Source organism: Acanthopagrus latus, chromosome 11 (assembly GCF_904848185.1).
Source record: "Acanthopagrus latus isolate v.2019 chromosome 11, fAcaLat1.1, whole genome shotgun sequence".
Taxonomy (NCBI): Eukaryota; Metazoa; Chordata; class Actinopteri; order Spariformes; family Sparidae; genus Acanthopagrus; species Acanthopagrus latus.
This window is the reverse complement of record NC_051049.1, coordinates 5,950,755-5,969,912: the sequence shown is the minus strand read 5'-3', so window position 1 is coordinate 5,969,912 and position 19,158 is coordinate 5,950,755. Positions and strand designations below refer to the sequence as shown.

The 19,158-nt window shown below is 41.0% G+C and overlaps 1 protein-coding gene and 1 long non-coding RNA gene across 2 annotated transcripts in view; one reads left to right on the top strand and one right to left on the bottom strand.

Annotated features, from left to right (window-relative positions):
• The first annotated feature begins 328 nt into the window (after positions 1 to 328).
• Positions 329 to 11,083, top strand: LOC119029220. The gene is made up of 3 exons (XR_005077929.1): positions 329 to 487; positions 960 to 1,029; positions 7,245 to 11,083. It is a non-coding gene; the product is annotated as an uncharacterized LOC119029220 (long non-coding RNA).
• Positions 10,588 to 19,158, bottom strand: part of LOC119029218 (gamma-aminobutyric acid receptor subunit gamma-3) — a 49,273-nt gene continuing 40,702 nt past the window's right edge. Inside the window, exons 7-9 of the mRNA XM_037115908.1 lie at positions 18,679 to 18,831; positions 16,336 to 16,535; positions 10,588 to 14,017 (exon numbers count right to left, since the gene is read on the bottom strand). Coding sequence (XP_036971803.1) covers positions 13,739 to 14,017; positions 16,336 to 16,535; positions 18,679 to 18,831 — 632 coding nt within the window. The 3' untranslated portion in view covers positions 10,588 to 13,738. The remainder of the gene's footprint in view (positions 14,018 to 16,335; positions 16,536 to 18,678; positions 18,832 to 19,158) is intronic.

The following is a 19,158-nucleotide window of genomic DNA, read 5'->3' as shown; positions in this document are numbered from 1 at the left end:
GAGTTATTACTGTTGATAACTAACATATTTCTGAATCTGTCCATCCAATAGTTCTCGAGACGTTTCACTGAAACCACATATGTACACATACTGTATGTTCTGGGGATCGTCAATGTCTGTAGAAAATCCATCAGTGATATATTTCAGTGTGGACAAAAGTTGTGGACCGACCGACCACCCAACCAAGTGAATGATGCTAAATCAAGTAGCCACTGTGACTTTTTCTGCTGCTGCTGTCTGGTGCAGTTAGCATAATCATCCAAAAATATGAATTAGACTTGTAACTTTTCATTTAGTGACACTTTGGCATTTGTTTTTTAGTGCAGATTCAAAACCGGATCATTTATTTGGGGTGTCACGAACAAGAACTTGCTGCCTGACTTTAAGTGTCTGAGGTTACTTAAATTACAGAAGCTTTTTTACATTCCTGACAGACTCTCATGAAAAAGGAAAACGAGATGATTACCAGCACAATAACAATCCCACGGTGAGTGTAGCTCTGTTGTTGTGGTAGGAGGGTATAATCCTTCAGGCTGCTGTGAAAAGGCGTTCAATCTCATCGACCAAGCCTATCAAGATTGTGAATTTGTTCCACAACACTTTCAAAACAGCAGATAGCTGCTTTACAAGGTCATCTCCAAACCTGTTGTGGCTGAATTACACTGAAGTTATATTAATTTTGACTCAGAGGAGAAAATAGACTCCTCTGTTTGACTGAGCGGGATCATTTTCGATTACCCGGTGAGACAGAATAATTTAAAAGACCTTACTGCAGTTTTGTTACTTACGATGTGCATTCAGCCTCACATGTGACATTGTGTGAATGTCACTTGATTGAACGATTTCATTGCAGCATGACTGATTACTTTCCATTTGTCTAATTACTTTGTGTTGAATTCCTTCTGTATGGAGTACCTGAGGATGGTGGGCCATAATTACAATGCAATTTGTTGTTTCAGGAAAAAAGAAAGGGATCATCTGCTATCACCATTCAAAGAGCCAAGCGTTCGACGACTCGTTCATTAACAGGTAATCCATCTGACATCTTGTTAAACAGACTTGTTTGCTGTCATAAAACCAAATGAAAAGACACATTTATCTGTCTGTAGCTCCATCTAAAATTACAGGATCAACAACAGCATATATGTCAATACAAACTGCACATGTAACATGGTTAGACTTTAAAAAAATGTTAAAATGAGGTTGCGGGGGGGTGAAGTTATATGTAAAGGATTTCTAGACGACTGCTGGGTGGAATGATTGAGCCCAGCATGCAGCTGGCAGGCATGAAGGGTCAAGACACTGCAGGTATTCTTCCCATTTAAATGCTCGAGCAGCTGTTTGACTGATTAGGGAAGTTTATCCAGATGGGATGAAGTAATCAGATAGATGCTGAACTGTGTGTTTGGAGGCCGAACGTACAAACTCTCACAGCTCCAGGACACAAAGCCTCACACTCCTGATTCAGACTGATAATAAGGTAAACAGAAACAGTAACTAATGATTAAGTAATCAGTATTTAATGAGTCTACTGGGTATTTTACTTATAAAAAGAATAAGTTTATATATAGTAATTAGCAACTGAGTCACCAATCAGTGGCTGATTCATTGTTCACCAGGAATAACTCATGAAGAAAGTGGTTAATATGTTGATTCACAGATATTGATGAACTTATCATTACTTAATGATTCATTAATGTAATATCTCCCAGTCTGTTCTCCAGTATCTTCATCTAGCATACAGTCCTTGAAAAACAGATTTATTCATGAAGTAGAAGGTTGTTCCTGATTCATTCCTTACCTTCTCTTCAGTAACTACTCACATTTTTGCGTACCTTACTTTAATCATTGTTTTATTTTCACGCCAACAGTCAAGAGGTAAACACAGTAAAAGCTGCCGTGTGTCTTCCTGGTTGAACCACAGTCGTGGTCCCAGCTCATAAAGGCTCGCTCGTCTTGATACCGTCCCGTCCCCCTAATAACGCTCCATTTGCATATCTATGACAAAAATGTATTACACTTTCAATGGCTTATTGTTTATAGACGTGTACAAGATGATTGTAGAAGCAGGAAATAAGACTGTGTAGCATCAACCTAATTGGATTTCTTATCGAGGCGTTGTGCTCATGATGAAATGGACAAAGAGCGCTGAAGTCACGATACATGAAGTGTTCAACTTTCAACAACTGTTGTAGCCAAAGTTTGTTGCCTTCAGTTATTTAAACAATGTGACTGAGATATTTCTACAGGTGTGACACTTATTGGCACTTTCATCTAAATGTAAGAGAAGACTTGAAACCGATAGTTTTATAATCTGTCAAATATGCTTATTTACTTTCTTTCCAAGAGTGCCATGAGAAGATGGATACCTCACACATGCCTGATCTTGTCATTAAGCTTACATTGTATGAATGTAGCTTTAGAGTTGCTGGTAGATGGATTTTGTTACCATTAGACAGAACAAGGCTGCTTCCAGGCTTATGCTAAGCTAACATCTGACATATGACAACATAGGAAGATTCTGAAAGCAGATTCTTGTGACCCAAATTAACGTTTGTTGTTGGAGGCGACCTCCGGTGGCTGTAGCAGTTATTACGGCAGCAAAGGAGGAAGTCAGGCGAAGCAGTATTACAGTGAGAAGTCCATAGAGGGAGGATTGAGGAGAAGTGAGCACATGACCTTCACTTAGGATACAGCTGCTCGTCTCCGGCATGAAACCAGATATTAACAGTGAGTTATTTTAACCCACTAAAGTAGTTAAGTTACAGAACATATGTACATAAAGTTACTTATTTAATGTAGTTGTGGTAAAGTATTATTCTAACCTAGACTAGTGTTTAAATCTAACCAGACAGCAGGTGTATGATGAAGGTCCAGTACACCTGTTGCTGGTACCATGCAACGGTCGTTTTGTTTTTGGGAACTGTGATATACGTCGCATTCAGAGTCTCGTAAGCCGATTCAGTCGTAAAGGTACGAGGATATGTTGCAGTCGTAGTTTTTAGCGTTCCGACATGAGTGAAATGAAATCTTGTAAGTCTCAGCGAGGAAGTGAATGTTTTCACTTAATTTACGAAACTATCCCTTTAAAACCAGTGTCCTCCATGTTAGAGGACTCTGAGCATGAACAGATACTGCTGAGCAGACAGATATGTGTTCTGATTATCTGACATCCCAGTGGGACAGAAGGTCCGGCTGTCTGGCCTCTGCACCAGTCCAACCCCTCAGCCTGGCAGAGAAATAAGAGCTGCTGTGTGTGATTTGACAGGAAGCTGAGAGGACTTTATTTATTCTCGAGTTGCTGAAATCCATGATCAGAAAGTGTAATACTGTAATGTTACATTTGAATACTGCATTTCCAAAGAAACCTTCCTGTCTGATTTCTGAGAACTGGTGCCTGTGAACTGTTGCCTGGTAACCTCCATACAGAAGTCTAGTCTTCAGTCTAATGTGGACTGATTAAACTGTCAGTGAGAAACAGTGCAAGGCAAGAGCGAGTCTAACAAAGCAGCTTACTGTCTGCATCCTCCCGCCTTTCCCTCCTCCTTCTACACCTGCTCCCAGCTGGCTGCACCCAAAAAACACAATGTGCAGTCGCTGTAGTTAACTCCACAGTTTCCCCCTCGCTTAAACTCCAAAGCTGATGATCTCGTTAGAGAGCTGCTTAAACTGTGAGAGTCATTCTGAAAAAAAAATCTATTCAAAATATTACATTTATTTTTGTATAACGGAGTCAAACAAATTGTGTTTGTCTATGTGCCCTTTTTTTTTTGCTTTGCTGATGTTTACGTTGTTTATGGTCCATGACGGCGGTGTCGTCTACATACGTACGTACATACAGCAGCCCTGCGGGGGGTCTGGTGCTGCTGCTAAAACTGAGGATCAATCAATCCAAACTGTCTGGTGACTGTTTGTGAAGTCCAGTATTCAGTTGTGGTGAGGTTCTCCCGGTGTGATAGCTGTGGCTCATGAGCAAGCATCTTGTAATTGGAAGGTTGCTGGTTCAAATCCCTTGGTCTGCACTCAATACCTGCAAAGCTGATAACATCCCCATCAACCTCAGCTGTACCTTGTGTTAAGAGCTAATTAGCAATCACATTAAACTAAGATGGCGATCAGGGTATAAACACGACACCAGATCAGAAACAGCCTCACAGTGAGTTGGTTAAAGACTCTTCGTGTTGCTCTTCTTCTTCATTTTTCTTTTTTTCTTTTTTGTAGCTGGAAATGTTTTTTAAGTGTAAAATATCTCAGGTATCATTGTAGTCAGCAGAGCCTTTTCAAATCACAGAGTTTGACTGGTGGGTCTGAATTGTTACAGTACCAATAGAAGGGAAGTTTGAAAGTTACTTCATGGTACAAAAGGCAAATCGTTGTCAAGGCCAGTTGACAAAACAGATTTGAATTAGTGTTGCTGGCCGGGATCCAATCTTTTGTCGGGGGTTGGTACATCCAGCTACACAATTCTTTCTGACTTTTATCCTTCGAATGTGCTCTCAGCTCTCTTTCTCTCGCGCCGTCCGATTTTTCACAACACTCCTCGGCGGTGTTCACTCCACGCGGCTGAAGGTCGCCCGCTCAGACTGCTGCAGCCGTCTTGTGTTGTTTCCTCTTTGTTTTACTAATTTCACTTAGCATTTGTAACACTGCCCACTTGGCTCTGCTAGGCCAACAGGATTTCCCTCGACAGCCCGTCCGGCTCCGTCTTTGAGTTACACTCCATTATGTCAGAGAAAACACAGTCGCCATGGCAACTGACGATTTGTAGCGTGGAGTGGGCAGGACGGCCGACGCGGCGCTGATCTATGAATGAGACGGACTTCTTTTGTTTTTGGTTTATTCTGCACCGACATCACTCTGCAGCGGCTGCATCGCCCCTCCACTGCTCGTCCACAGAAGGAGACTTTTAATGACTCCGCAGCCATTCAGTCTACTGGACTGTTGCAGAGTGGTTGCACTGATGAGTGTTTTTTTTTTTCTCTTCCTGCCCACATTTTGCACCTTTTTGCTGAGTCCTGTCTCGGAGGCATTTTTGCAGTCTGAACCTTGAACCCCTGACATGGGAGACCCCTGCTTTTACACGACCTGTAACTGCTGATGATGCCTTAGAGTGCTCTGCCCTGGAAAACACAATGAGTTGTTGTACAGTAGATGTGCGCTTCAAGATGCTATCCTGAAGAAAGTCTCATTCCTAACTCGTCAAAAACTGTTGTTTTTCGATGGCGGCCGACCCGTCCTATACTTCCAAATCATCAGTCTTTGACAAGTTGAGAATGAGACTCAGAAAATCAGTCAATTTCTTACAAATAGCTCCCTTTTAAGCTGCGCCAGTCCCTTTTTTTTCTACATTAACAATGGATGAAATGACTATGTGTAATGTGAAAGAGGTTAAAGATGAACAGCACAGAGAATTATCACTTGACTCTGCAGTTCCCCTCGGCTCTACGGAGTGTTTTGATCTCTTTCAGCTCATTCACTCCGGTGCAGCAGCGTAATCTTCTGCTCATCAACCCCGTTCACGGCCACAGCAGGCAGCTTTCACCTGTCTAGTGCCAAATGACACAGACAGACAATGCTACTAGTACACATAATAGTGCATTTAGAGCCAAATATTCCTGGCGTGAGGAGACCAAAACAGAGCTACATCCAAACAGGTGGCCCGACACGCTACTCCAAAATGAATGCTAATGTGTTGCAACTGCAATTAAGTTTGCCAAATCAACTTCATATGGTATCAAGGCTCTGAATCTACAGCAGTGCGAGCTAAATCATGCTAACGTTTCCAAAATGTTGGTGTTTGGCAGGTTTGATGCACCTTGGTCGCAATTCTCTGTTTGGCACTTTATCTTGTTAAATCTGCTAATCAGCGTGAAACATTAATTACAGCTGAGGCTGAGTGAAATGTCATCGGCTTTTTGGCATGTATTTGGTTTTAAAACAAAGACATTTACACAGTCAGGTTTTGATCTGATGGTCACGCTAGATGAGAAAAAAGAGGCGCAACAGATGTTCAAGTATAAGCTCACCCTAAAAAAAATAAAAGTAGTCGGATTATGTTTTGTAGTCCACAAAACATTGGTGGAGACGAACAGCAAATAGTTTAGCAGCATTCTCGTAAACAACATAAATAGAACGAGCAACCTTAAAGATGCTGCTGTTAAATCTTATATTTTCTCAATGCTGTGGGCACAACAGATGCTCTGTGGTGGATGCAGGAATTCAGAGTTGGAAGCTGTATGTCATGACAGCACTAGGTCTAAGTGTTTTGTGCTTTTTTTGTGTTTCACAGAGTAACTTGAAGAAATAGTCAATCACTACCTACTCACCTCCGTGCTGATTGAAGGTCGAGTGATGTTTCCTCGTTCCACAAAATGTTTCGGGGCTTCACAGCAAAACAGTGTTGCAGCATTTTTCTGCGAAACTGAATTGGTCGGGGACGTGTTGAAGCTAAAAGAAACATAAAACGGCTCCATACAACTTGTCAGAGCCTGCAGAGGCCCCGAGATCTCAAACCGATTTAAAAGATTTTATTGACACCCTCTGTAAAGTCAAACTCTTCACTTTTGCTGCTCAGCTAAAAGCATTAGCGTGCAGCCTGTGAGTGCACAAGCTTGACCGCACATCCACCCTGGATAAATAGAGCCTTTTAAAATCAATTTAGGATCTGTGGGCTTCTGCAGACGTGTATTACACCGGACAAGTCTCTGTCTGTTGTGCTCACAGCAATCGAGGAAATACAAGATTTAACAGCAACATCTTAAAGGTTAAAAACCTCAGCTGGTGTTTTGTCAGTTGTTTAAGCTTCCTGCCTTCGACATTTTTTTTTTTTTCACACTCGCTGGAGTTCTGACCCTTTCGACTGAAGGTGAATCTGTGTGGATAACCCACAGACCAAACACTGAACACTGACCACACTGCAAGTGTGCGTTTAAACAGGCTACCCAGGCTCAGCGCAGAGGATCATATATTACATGAAACCATTATTTATGTATGGCCGTCAGCAAACAGCTTTCCAAGGTTCTCTCACTTCCCTCCTCCTTTAATAAAAGCTTTATTGGATTTTAGACGTTTACAATTGAATTTGAAGACAGACTCGCGGTCAGTTTGTCTGATTTTAAGTTTTAAAAAAAATGTGTCTTTTGTTCGTTTGACTCCCACAGGGCAGAGATGATCTACAGCAGATAACTGGTTTCAAAGATTTTGCTCAGGTGAAGACTGGACTCCATTTTATCTCTCTGTTGCAGGTTGTCGGCCGACAGGTCCCACTGTGCTGCTCACTTTTCCCAAAACGCGTCTTGACAAAACACCAGCGGGGTCCAAAGAACAGATGAGGTCAGATAAAGGTGCATCAGGACACGAGGTACAATATGAAGTTCTTCTCAAAGACAATGAATTAAATGGATTTGAACAAAAGAAACATTTTTTCTTTCTTTTTTTTTACATTTTTGAAAAAAACTTTATTGTCTTCTGGTCCTTGGTAGTAACGCACATTTCAAATATAAAAAGAACCATAGGTATGAAAATAGCATGGGGCATCAGACATGAGTTGTGGATGCTGGAGGAGCCGAAGGAGCAAAAATCATGTAAAACAACCCCACTCACAGGACACCACGCTGCTGAGGAGTACGATCTCAACACTTGCACTTGACTGTACCATTGAGTAATGAGATATCTATGTCACACTGAAGCCACAAATATGAAAACACAAAGCAGAAAGAAGTGTACAGTTGAGTATTGTGTGTACAGTAAGTTAGATAGGAGATAATAAACAACAGAAACATGGTCCACCGCTGCTGAAACACACCGGTGACAGCACACGTCTGAGTCGTGCACGGCAGCAGCCACAAATAATACAACAGTGATGTGCTGGCGATGACACCGACCATCTCAGACCACTTCTAGGCTAATAAATTCTGTTACGCTCAGAGTTTCCAACCAAATGACACTTCACAGTACCGCACTGAATACATGAGACTGAACCCAGAACACAATTTCCTTAAACATGATTCATGATTCAGAGAATAAACAGAAAATCTTTGGCTTATTCGTCACAATAATACTCGCCGAATGTGGAAACTGCGCTAATACTTTCAAAAATGTTGCCTGTTCGACAAAATTTTCCAAAGTCACGATAACACACAACTTTCCTCGTTAAGGATTTACATAGCACGTTAGTGACAGACAGATATGTTTCAAGTCTAGATGTCTGTCCCTCACACGCCCCATCTGCATAATCCTGCTGATCCTCCCATGACATGGTGCCCAGAGCTGGTTCACTGGTTCAGTCTGGAGCCACACACATGCCCATACTGGCCTGGGATCAATTCCCAGCCGGAATCGCTCCCTTTGTTTACCCCCTTAGCTGTCCCACAGTCTGGAAAGATAATACTGAAAAATGCGGATGGTCCAGTTGGACAAACACGATGCAAAATCAACGGCAAATAAGAGGAGGAGGGTGGGAGTTGGGCTTTTTAATCAAAGTGGGGACAGCCAATGGAAAGAAATCTGTTGTGTCAGGAATAAAGGCACGTTGAAGTTATTGTCAAATCTGTCGTCGTGCTAAATAAAGCAGCGTGGCTGTGCTATGTAAACCCTGTAAGGCAAAGGTAACACCTGCACACAACTCCAGTCTGCAGCTTTAACTGAATCACATCCGTTCAGTCTGGATCTCTTGTTATGACGCAACATGTCGAAGTCATCTTGATAAAGATCTGACAGAAAATGTGATAATAATAAAACTGTCAAAGATCATCCAGAGTTGTGTTCGTAACAACGCTTGACCTTATTTCAGTCCAAGTTGAGAAAAGAGTTAAAGGTCATATTGATAACATCTTTTATATAAAAATCCTTTTCAAAACAAAACTGTATATCTACAGAGCTTGTAGAAAGGAGCAGAGTCAAAGTATTTATCCTCCTTAAAGTCATTATTATGGTTGTGAATTAATCAGTGCATGAATACTTCCGTTGGGTCCAACTACTAATAAGGTTTCTGAGTCGATAGTGTAACTCTGTTGGTGTCACATGGTGTCTGTGTTTCTAGACATCACTCTGTGGAATAAAATTAAAACATATCGGCACCTAGCATATTGTTTTGCCCTCGTGTTAGCTAGCCAGGGTTAACAACATTCACATTAGCTAGCATTAGCGATGTTACTGTTAGCCACCGAATGGTATCAACATTTGTGTTATCTAGTGTTAGCAATGTCAACATTAGCTAGCTAGCATTTGCAACATTCACATTTCTAGTGTGAGCAATGTTAATGATAGCTATCTTCAGCAGTGTTAGCAACATTGGCGTTAACACAGTTAGCGTTAGCAATGTTAGCTAGTGCAAGAAAGTGGCTTCCACTCAAGGGGGCAGACGATTCAAACCACAGCGACACACACCTTCACACCTTTGAATATTTTGTGTCCGTCCTGTCTGGATCTTTGATTTGACAACACACGTTGAAGTTGTCTCGATAAGATCTTACAGGAAACATGATAGTTATGAACTCTCAAAGAGCCTCCAGAACCGTGTGACATTAACTCCTGACCTCATTTATTTGAGTATCGCTCAAGAAATGAGATAAATGAAGCAGAAACTTTCCTCTTTGTGTTTCAGTGTTTTAGACACTATTGCCTGATAATACAGACTGAGATAAGAATGAGTTTAGTTGACAGTCAGGGTGGTTTTTTAACAGTCAGGGCCCTGTTATAAGTCTCATGTGGCAGAATACAAACGTACATATGGGTGCATCCTGTTGGCTCACATGACTCCACTGTGTCCGTCGTTTCGTAGAATTTTGATCACTTTTTAATCATAACACGGTAATGCAAGAGTAACTGTAAAATCTAGCACCACTCTTAACACCTTATTGCATCGCCCCTCATCTGTTTCGCAGAGGGGAGTCAGATCACGGTAACATCTGGGCTCCACAGAGCAAAGAATCAACTCACACTTCAACACAAACCATCAACGTGATATAAAACAGGGTTTGTGGCCAACAAAGTTCCACGTGTGGCAGGTTAAAGTTCCTTATTGTTGTTGCTATTGTTCAGTACGATCACTTGTATAAATTACTGCGATTGAAAAAGAACCAAAGACATACAGCTGCTGTCAGCACTGTGTGTTTTGCATGGCGAACAGGTGCGCCGACATACGCGGCCGCATCCATTTTCACTCAGCGTCTCGTTTGTCTGCAGGCACAGTAGGCGCCACTTTACCCCAGCTGAGTTTACTGTTCCTCTCCAGTAGGAAATAATGACTCCTCAGTTTTACTTCATGGCTCCACAATGTGAGCACAGCGTCAACACCAGCTATTGCTTAAAGCAGCAATTTGTAAGATATGGCCAGAATTGAAATTTAAAAAACATTTGATGAAGGCGGTAATGTTCTCAACAGAGTGGTAAGAAATACGTCTGTGCTTTGTGCTGCAGAGATGTCCACTGAAGTTAGCATGCTAACCAGCTAGCAAGGCCCTTCCTGTCTGTAATACCACTTTGTACTACGAGAGAGGATAGTCTAATATCTGCTGTAATTTTACCTGCTAACGGTGATAAATAAACAAAAATACACTCACAAAATGTCAAGAAATAAAACACCCATACTTCTATATTCTTTACTAAACAACAACAACCCAAAAAACACAACGTACACCTTCTGAACTCAAGTTGCTCTTGCTCACTGAATTAAGACAACTGCCTAATTAACTTATCATAAAACACTTTAAAACTACAAAAAAAATAAAACAAAACTCCACAATCTCCTCTGGTTTGCTAGAAATAAATCCTCAACCAGAAGGTAAGACATGAAAATATTCTGTTCCAGACAAACTCTATAGCTCCTGGCTCCACGGCGAACTGAGCTAATTAGCTAACATTAGGAAGCTACAGCCACTGATAGCTTGAATTCTGGCCATATTCGACAAATGACACCTTTAAAACTCCACTATTCACAAGCTAAAGTTACACAAACTGTGATGAGATGCAGTATCAAAATATACGAGTGTAATTTAGGGTTGCTCGAACATAAATGACTGGGCACATATGTGAAATATTTGGCACAATTATAATCAAAAGAAAAACAGCTAAACAACAACAACAACAACAAAAAAAAGAGTTATAAAAAGTTTCACTAAGCTTTGCAGCCAAAGGCGAAGAAGTAGCCTCGACTGGAGTGCGATTTTCACCATGCTGAGGCTGTAATCAGAGGCAAATGTGTATTTCTGGTGCTCATCTCAGCTCTGGACAGGCTACACTCAGGCAATTCAACAGCTGCTAATGCCAGGGAAATCAAATTATGGGACAAACAGTCCATATTAAAACTATCATTCTATCTCCAGACATTTTACAGGTCCTTAAGAGCAGCATTTAATCGTCTATTGCATGCAAACAACGGCCAAACAGAGATGAGTGATCCTAACAAGTGGAATTATCATATTTGTGCCTACAGTCGCGTGCAAACGACGCCCATTATATTTAATAATCGGCAACTGTCATCAGAGAAAGAACTGAAGGGTTGTTGTTGGTTTAACGGCTGAAAGAAGAAAAACTAAATCCACTTTATCTAGTGTGTGTTGTGAGCTGTGGTGAGAAGTGGCTGCTGTGCAACACCAATACACGGTGTGAATATGTGTGTAACGTCCACAAATATAACACTTGAATTATACGCATGGCTGTCTTTGTTCCCTCAGAGCGCCCCAATCTGTGACAATGCAGCTGGCAGACAAATCGCTGTGCGTGTCTACTGTTTATAATCATGTTTAACCCAAGATTTGTTATTTTGACACCATAAAAAGCCTCCACAGAAAGACCAATACAGGCCCACGTACAGCTCATGCTAATCAAGAAACCAGTAATTACTCACATTTCTGTAGGAATGGTTTGAGATTTTGGGAAATATACTTTATGACTTTTTCTGCTGACAGTTAGATGAAAAGATTGACACCACTCTCACATCTGTACGACGAATATAAAGCTAAAACAAGCAGCTGATTATCTTAAATTAGCATAAAGAATACGTAGCAGGTTATTCTAGATTAGCATAAAGACTAGAAACAGAGGGAAAAAGACAGCATGGCTCTGTAAAAAATTGACGTACAATAACCAAAATGCTGGTAAGCAAATTTTGTTACCATTAAATGATGTCAAGCTAGCTGTTTCCACCTGTTCCTGGTCTTTATGCTAAGCTAAGGTAACTGCTGCTACTCACTTAAGCTATACATTCAACTTAAATTCAAGCCGGTGTCTCATCAAAACATGAAATAGATGTTTTGCCACGCCTTAGTGTAACCAGTTAATAGCTACACGTTGCCATTCTAAGTTAGCAATAATACATATGTAACGTCAGGTCAGACTTTCAAAATAAAGCTTGTTGAGGGAGATTTACGCTTATGGCCACAGTTCGGTTTGGATCTATTCAGCAAAACTACTTAACGTTCACATTTACGTTGCGTTAAAGTCCAGCGCAGACTTCCTCGTTCCTTAAATAAAAACTCTTCTATCCAATTTAGTAATTAAGTCTGAAAATTCTCATTAATATGACACTGACGAGGTGTTAAATTACGTGTTTGCTTTAACTTATTGGACCAAATTTTATCCGGTGTTGAGTTGAAGTCTGTTTCCAGTTGATCTGTGTGCTGTGCAGGTCAGTGCAGTTTCATGTATCTTATATTGTGTCAACGACGGGATCAGATATGTTGTTAAAAGTTTGGGTGAGATTTTTCGGGTCTGTTACACATGTTGGTGTGAGACGTGATATGAATCTTTTCATCTATCTGTTGAAGTTATAAATCTATTTTCCAAAATATGTCAAAGCTGCGGTGGGCGCTTTGTGCTGGATCGCCTCTTGTACCCACATCAGGACTTTCCCATCATCATTGTATCGTCTCTTGAGCCCCTCGTTGCTCATCCAGGACCCCCCAAAGAGTGATCAGTGTGAAACATACACTAAAAATATAAAGAACCATTCAGATCACTGACGTCACATCTTTAGACGTATCATGTGACCATAAAGCACATGCTGTTATTCTCTCTGCTGTGGGGTTGCTTCAATGTATTCTCTTGCCTGGGAACCAATTTATCTATTACAGCTTATAGGGGCACTAACAGTGTTGTGAGCAGGAGGAGTGAGTCATTCCTAATGACTGTCAGTCAGTGCGAAGAGATAAAAACACAATGATTTTTCATGTGGTTGTTGCAACAAACGGCTGGTTTATAAATGTTACTCAAATCTCTGAATGAGAACAGCCGCAATCAGTCAAAGCCAGGCTTTTTTTGTTGTTTTTTTTTTTTTTTTTTTAAATAAACCATTATTCCCTGATTATTGTAGCAGATTGTATCTACCCCTCCAGAGGAAGGCACTATGAATGGTTTGAATGTCCTTGGATTTTCATCAACTGGATTTGACTGATGGCTGGATAATAATGTGCCGGCACAGTCCCTACAACACGAGTCTTCCTCCTGATTGAGAGGTTTTGGGGTAGCACACTTCCATCTTTGTCTTCACAGTCCATCCTGTCCTCCCTCTCTCTGTGTGCAGCACGTCGAAGGGAATCAGAATTGTGTTGTATTCTCATACCTGAAGTTGCAGTGGCACAAAACTGTGCAGACACAACCTGCCCTCACCCTTTTTTTTTTATCTATCTGCGGGCAAGAAGCGTCACAGTTTATTCGCCGTCACCTCTTTTGTTCTTGAATTTCTCGTGTTGAACTGTGAAGTCCTCCTCTCTGTGGCCGAGCAGCCTCCTGCAGGGTGCTAAAGGTAGAGATAGCCGACCCAGTACACGATGTTGAACAGCAGGAAGGAGGTGGGGAAAAAGACGCGCGAGTACGCGTCCAGTTCAAGTAAATCTATGTGGACGCGTCCTTTTCTCCACGCGCCTTCTTTACACTCCTCGAAGCAGCAGAAGAAGCTCTGACAGTCTTTTCCGTCCAGACACTCGTAGACACAAGCGTCCTCAAAGTCCTGCCAGTACATGGAGTTGTTTAACGCGATGACGGTGTGTGGAGGTCTCACATCCAGGACAGAGTAGTTCTGGGAAGTAGAAGAAGAGGAAGAGGTGGTCATACGGAGGAACAGGACAGAAAACAAACAATCTTCTGTTAGAGACAGACGAGTTCTCTCACAGCGATGGATATTTCCAGTTAACAGCCATATGTTGTCAGTGGACAGGCTTGTTGAGCTGTTTTTGAATCTTATCTTTGCATCGATCTGTTTTGTTTCTAACCAGGGTTTTACCAGCCTGTGTTATTCAGCCTATAGCTATTATTATTATTATTATTATTATGCTGGAAGACTTGTGTGAGACAGATTACCATATGGTAAAAATCAATTTTACAGAGGCAAACATATCCTGTCCTGTAACATTTATTATTGACTTCCCTTTCTCCCGCGGTGGCCTCTTCCTGCGGGAGCTTGCAGTCAGGGAGGGTCGTTGAGATAAAGTGGGGGCACCTGTGTAGGCCTCAATTAAAGCTGTAATTACCCGCGTGCTCTGATTATTTCTCGCTCTCCTCGGCTCCCCATCGCAAGGTTTGCTTTAACCTTTTTCTGCCTTCGTGACTCACCCATGCATCCTCATTCTGCTAATGAAACTCATCTCCACGTAAACGGTAAACGTTATTTCTTTATTCAAAAAAGAAAACAAACACCTTGAAGCTGACTCGTCTCCCGTCTTTATCACATGCATTAAGCTCGTCTGTGACAAATATCTCCCATTTATTTTTGTTCAAATTCCCATGATGGTAGGGTTAGGTCTTTTTTTTTTTTTTTTTCTGATACGAATCATCAATTCGGATCATTGGTCATGAATCACAAACTGTTTACTGTATACTTAGATTACTTTCCACATCATATCCTTGTTCGGTGATGCATGCGGTGTAATTCTGACTAATGTGACTGCACCTTTAGTCCCCGATGTGGGTCACCAATTTACCGATAATGCAACTGTCTTTTCATGGGACGTGCCGCGCCTTATAAATAACCACATCCCTCAAACTTTTTGTCTCCGGTTCTTGGCGCATATTTCTGTTATAATCATTAAATATTTAATCTCCAAGCCTGGAAATAATCAGTGTTATTATTTCAGACTGAATAAAACTCCTTTGGAGATACCAAAGATACTTGTAAACTATATGAACTATATCAATATGTAACTTAACAAAAGTCCAAGTGCAATAAACACCAAAATCCAAACATGTGGCAACAAAATGGGAGAAAACCAAGAAACAAATGCAAACAAAGAAAACAAAACGACAAGGCGATGCAGGAACCAAGTGGTAGAAGACGAACAGAGCAGATGAAGCGACAGAAGAGGGAAGACAAGGACTTGAATATACAGGGGTGACTTACTAGCAGAACACAGGTGAGGAGCACAAAAGGGCGGGAAAACAGACAAAGGGAGGAAATGAAAAGCAAAACACGACAGATCTTCAAAATAAAGCAGGAAATAACTGAACCGCAAACTGAGACTGAGCTGATTCCTCTTTACCAATGATCTAATTTAAATGTGAAAAACTGGTAAAAGTAAAAAAAATAAATAAAAATGAATTAAGTCTTTTCAAATAAATCTGACGTACATTTATAGCAACTGCGTGAATCTAACTAGTGAGCTTGATTTGAAACACTTGATGACATGCCTTACAAACTGAAGTATGTTTTTTTAGCCTGTCGAGACATACTTGAGGCATTAAATGAATACTATAAATACTAGTCACAAATAACAAAAATGGATGCAAATACATACTTTTTAAACGGGCTATACTACCTGATAATCTCTTAAACGACTGTCTTTATAAAAAGATATTTCTCTAATCATTTATTTTATCTACAAGCAGGAGTGTGTCATCAACAGATAAATCCTGCATGATGTCAACATTTTTTGCAAAGGGGGCCATGAAACATGATATAAATACAAGAAAAATGTGTCATTGCTCATGAAGTTCTACATTTTGTCTTTTTAACTTTTCAGATTAAAGCTCTGCTCGTCTGCACAGAACTCGAGGTGACAGTCTGCTCTGCTTCCTTCAGTTGTTGATGGGCTAGAAAAGGGCCCGTCTGTCTTGTTCAGGCTGATGCAGTGTCCCTTAAAATAGTAACAGTCTTATCAGGAGAGCTTATAAAGGGCAGCGTCACATCATCTCAACCCTGACGATTCCCCTCACTTCCGTCTTGTGATAACAAACCCAAGGCACCGTCAGAGGAAAACGACTTCTTTAACAAGTGTCAGCGATCACGTAACATGAGGGCGTCGCACCAATCTACATTCCATCATCTCTGTCTCCCATGAGTTTGATTTTTTTGGGGGGGGATTTTTAAGAAGCTGCAAGAATATTAAGAAAGAATAAACTCACCGATCTTTTTGGCTGCATGCAGCTGGGTCTCCGAGCGCTGTACGAATAATAATTTAATGTTGCGTACTCCATCAGAGCAGCGAAGACAAACAGGAAGCAGACGGTGACGAAAAGGTCCATGGCGGTGACGTAAGACACTCTGGGTAGTGACGTCCTGGCCACGCTGCTGAGGGTGGTCATAGTCAGCACTGTGGTTATACCTGAAGGACACCAGACGGGACAAACTCATCTCAGGCGCTGCTCGAAAATAATAGTGGAGCAAGAAAAGCCTGTAGATTGCAGTGAGATTTAAATTATTCTGCACCATCCCTGTAACGTTTCTTATTGATACAAGTTTTCTGGACCAACCTCGTCTAACCTGCTTAATAGATTTGAAATGGGTCGAAAACAGACTGCACAGAATCCCATCACAGTTTTCTCCTGGAAATTGTGTCAAATGTCCAAAACTAGACGCAGAGAAAATCCATCCAATCTAAATCCAGAGATGGTATCACTCTCTCAGACGTCACATTAAGTCTTTACGATGGAGGAGACCAGGGAACAATTTTCACAGTTACTCTTTAATCTTCTCACCTGGAAGTTAGCATCGCAAAAAAAAGTAGACCAAAAAAAAAAGAAAAGTTATGGGATTTTTCAGTTGGACTTATTACAGAAAATGAGCTTGAAAATTGTGATACTTACACATTTTGTTCAGCAAGAAAATCTGCACAGATGAACACTACTTACATCATGTATGTCGAACACTCACCCTTCTTTTAGCTCAGTTTTTGGTCTCCACCAACCAAATCACCAGATTTTTTAGCTAGTAAATGTTTGCCAGTTAGTTTACTCACATTGTTTGTCTGCTGAACGATGCTGAGCATGTAGCGTGCAGCAGGTTTTCAGACGCAGAATAATGTGGTAAGATTAAACAAAAAAAACTAAACTGAAGTGGGCGGACAGAAAACCAAAACTCTGAGCTCAGAGAGGCTAAAACTTTCTGTAGAGCTGAGAGAAACTGTGGTGACAGGTGATGATTCTCTGAGGGTTCATCTCTTCTTTCACATCACACACAGTCAATTGATCCTAATGCTAATATGAAAATGAATTCAGTAACTGTATTTATGACATAAGTACCTATATTTTTATCTCAACAGTGTCACTTGGGTTAGAAGCTGACAGTTTTATTCACACTAACAACTCCAGTCACAGAGAAAAACCTCTGTCGCTGTAAGATTTAACTCTTTCCGCCCTCCCGTCTCCTCCTATATGAGCATTACAGAGACACCTACGAGAGAACGACTCACATCTGTGACTGTTTCACCGAGGTTCCCATGGTAACAAGCCGGCCCCATCTATTCCAGGTGGACGTCTCACACTTCCCCGTTAGCCCCTGCTTGCCACAGTGATTACACTTACCTGCCGTCTGCTGATGCCGTGGCACAGATTTCAGTTTTCAGAGTTTTTTTGCACTGAATTATAGTCAGAACAGCAGGGTTGCAGAGAGGAAAAAAAGCATTTATCTTTACTGGCTGCTCAATGTGGAGGAAAATTGTCAGGTTCTGTATATTATGTGTCAAACACAAATGGCTGAAGGGCATGTGCATGTGTCCGGGTTTTCGTTTGGGCTCAGTTAATTTCATCTCCTGATTTCCATGCGATTGATCCAGATATTTTAAACAAGATATATAGCATTCATTATTAATTTTCTGCCTTGGTCCCTTTTTATCAGTTTTATATGTTTAGTACGGAAATCTCTGAGTAGATGATACAAATACGGGACACTAGAGAGAGACAGCAAAGTGATAATCACACATTCAAAGCACAGGTAGCTCAGTAGTTTGCACTTGTATGGTCCAAAAGAGGTCCACTTACATCCGTAGAGTTTTGTAATACCTGTCTACAAGTTTAAAATGGCTCTATGTCGACTAGCATCTTTAAAAAAATGCTTTGTTGATGGTCTGGTCAAACATAATCTCCCTCAAAAAAGTGATGAATCAAAAAAAATATGTAAACAGAGAGAAAATAAAAATGAAATTACCTTCACCAAAATGTTTCCTCACTGCACAACAACATGCAGAGAGCATGCACAGGAGAAGGGAAAGAGCATAACGGAACAGAAAGAGCAGATGGAGTGACTCAGGTTAGGTGACAAACAAATATCCATGCAGTATAGATAACAGCACATAAAGCAAAAGCATGATTAAAGTGTGCAAATGGAAACCTCAAAAGTGAGACCTTGAGACGCCGTCTGCATCATCATTTCCAATTATCTCTACAGCTCCGGTTTAAAGCAATGTTCCAGACATAAACTGTGCGTCCTGGTACGGACTCAGATTATAGACCGCCATCAGAACGCAGTACCTAAAGCCGTTCTGGCTGGCGTGGCGTCTTTCTTGATCCAGAAGGACACCCAGGAGAGGACCACGGTGAGGATGCAGGGGATGTAGGTCTGGATGGTGAAGTAGCCCATCCGTCTGCTCAGGTCGAAGTACACCGTCATCACCACGTAGTCACCTGAGACACAAAACAACTGAGTGTCAGACATCACAGAGACACACGTGTTTATCACTGGAGGGAACAGAAACTGCTAACATGGCTAAAAATGAGCTAAAAAACAAACTAATGAAAGTGTTGTAGCAAACAAACCGACATGGTGACAGTTCATAATAACCATCTTTATTATTTTATAATTAATGAATCTTCAGTTAATCATTTCACCTAACAATGAAATGCTTTATTAACCGTTATTAAACAATTGTTTAACTTAAAATTACAACTGATGTTTATAATTAAGTGGTTTATAAATCATCTCATTATCTATTAACCATGAAATAACTATTA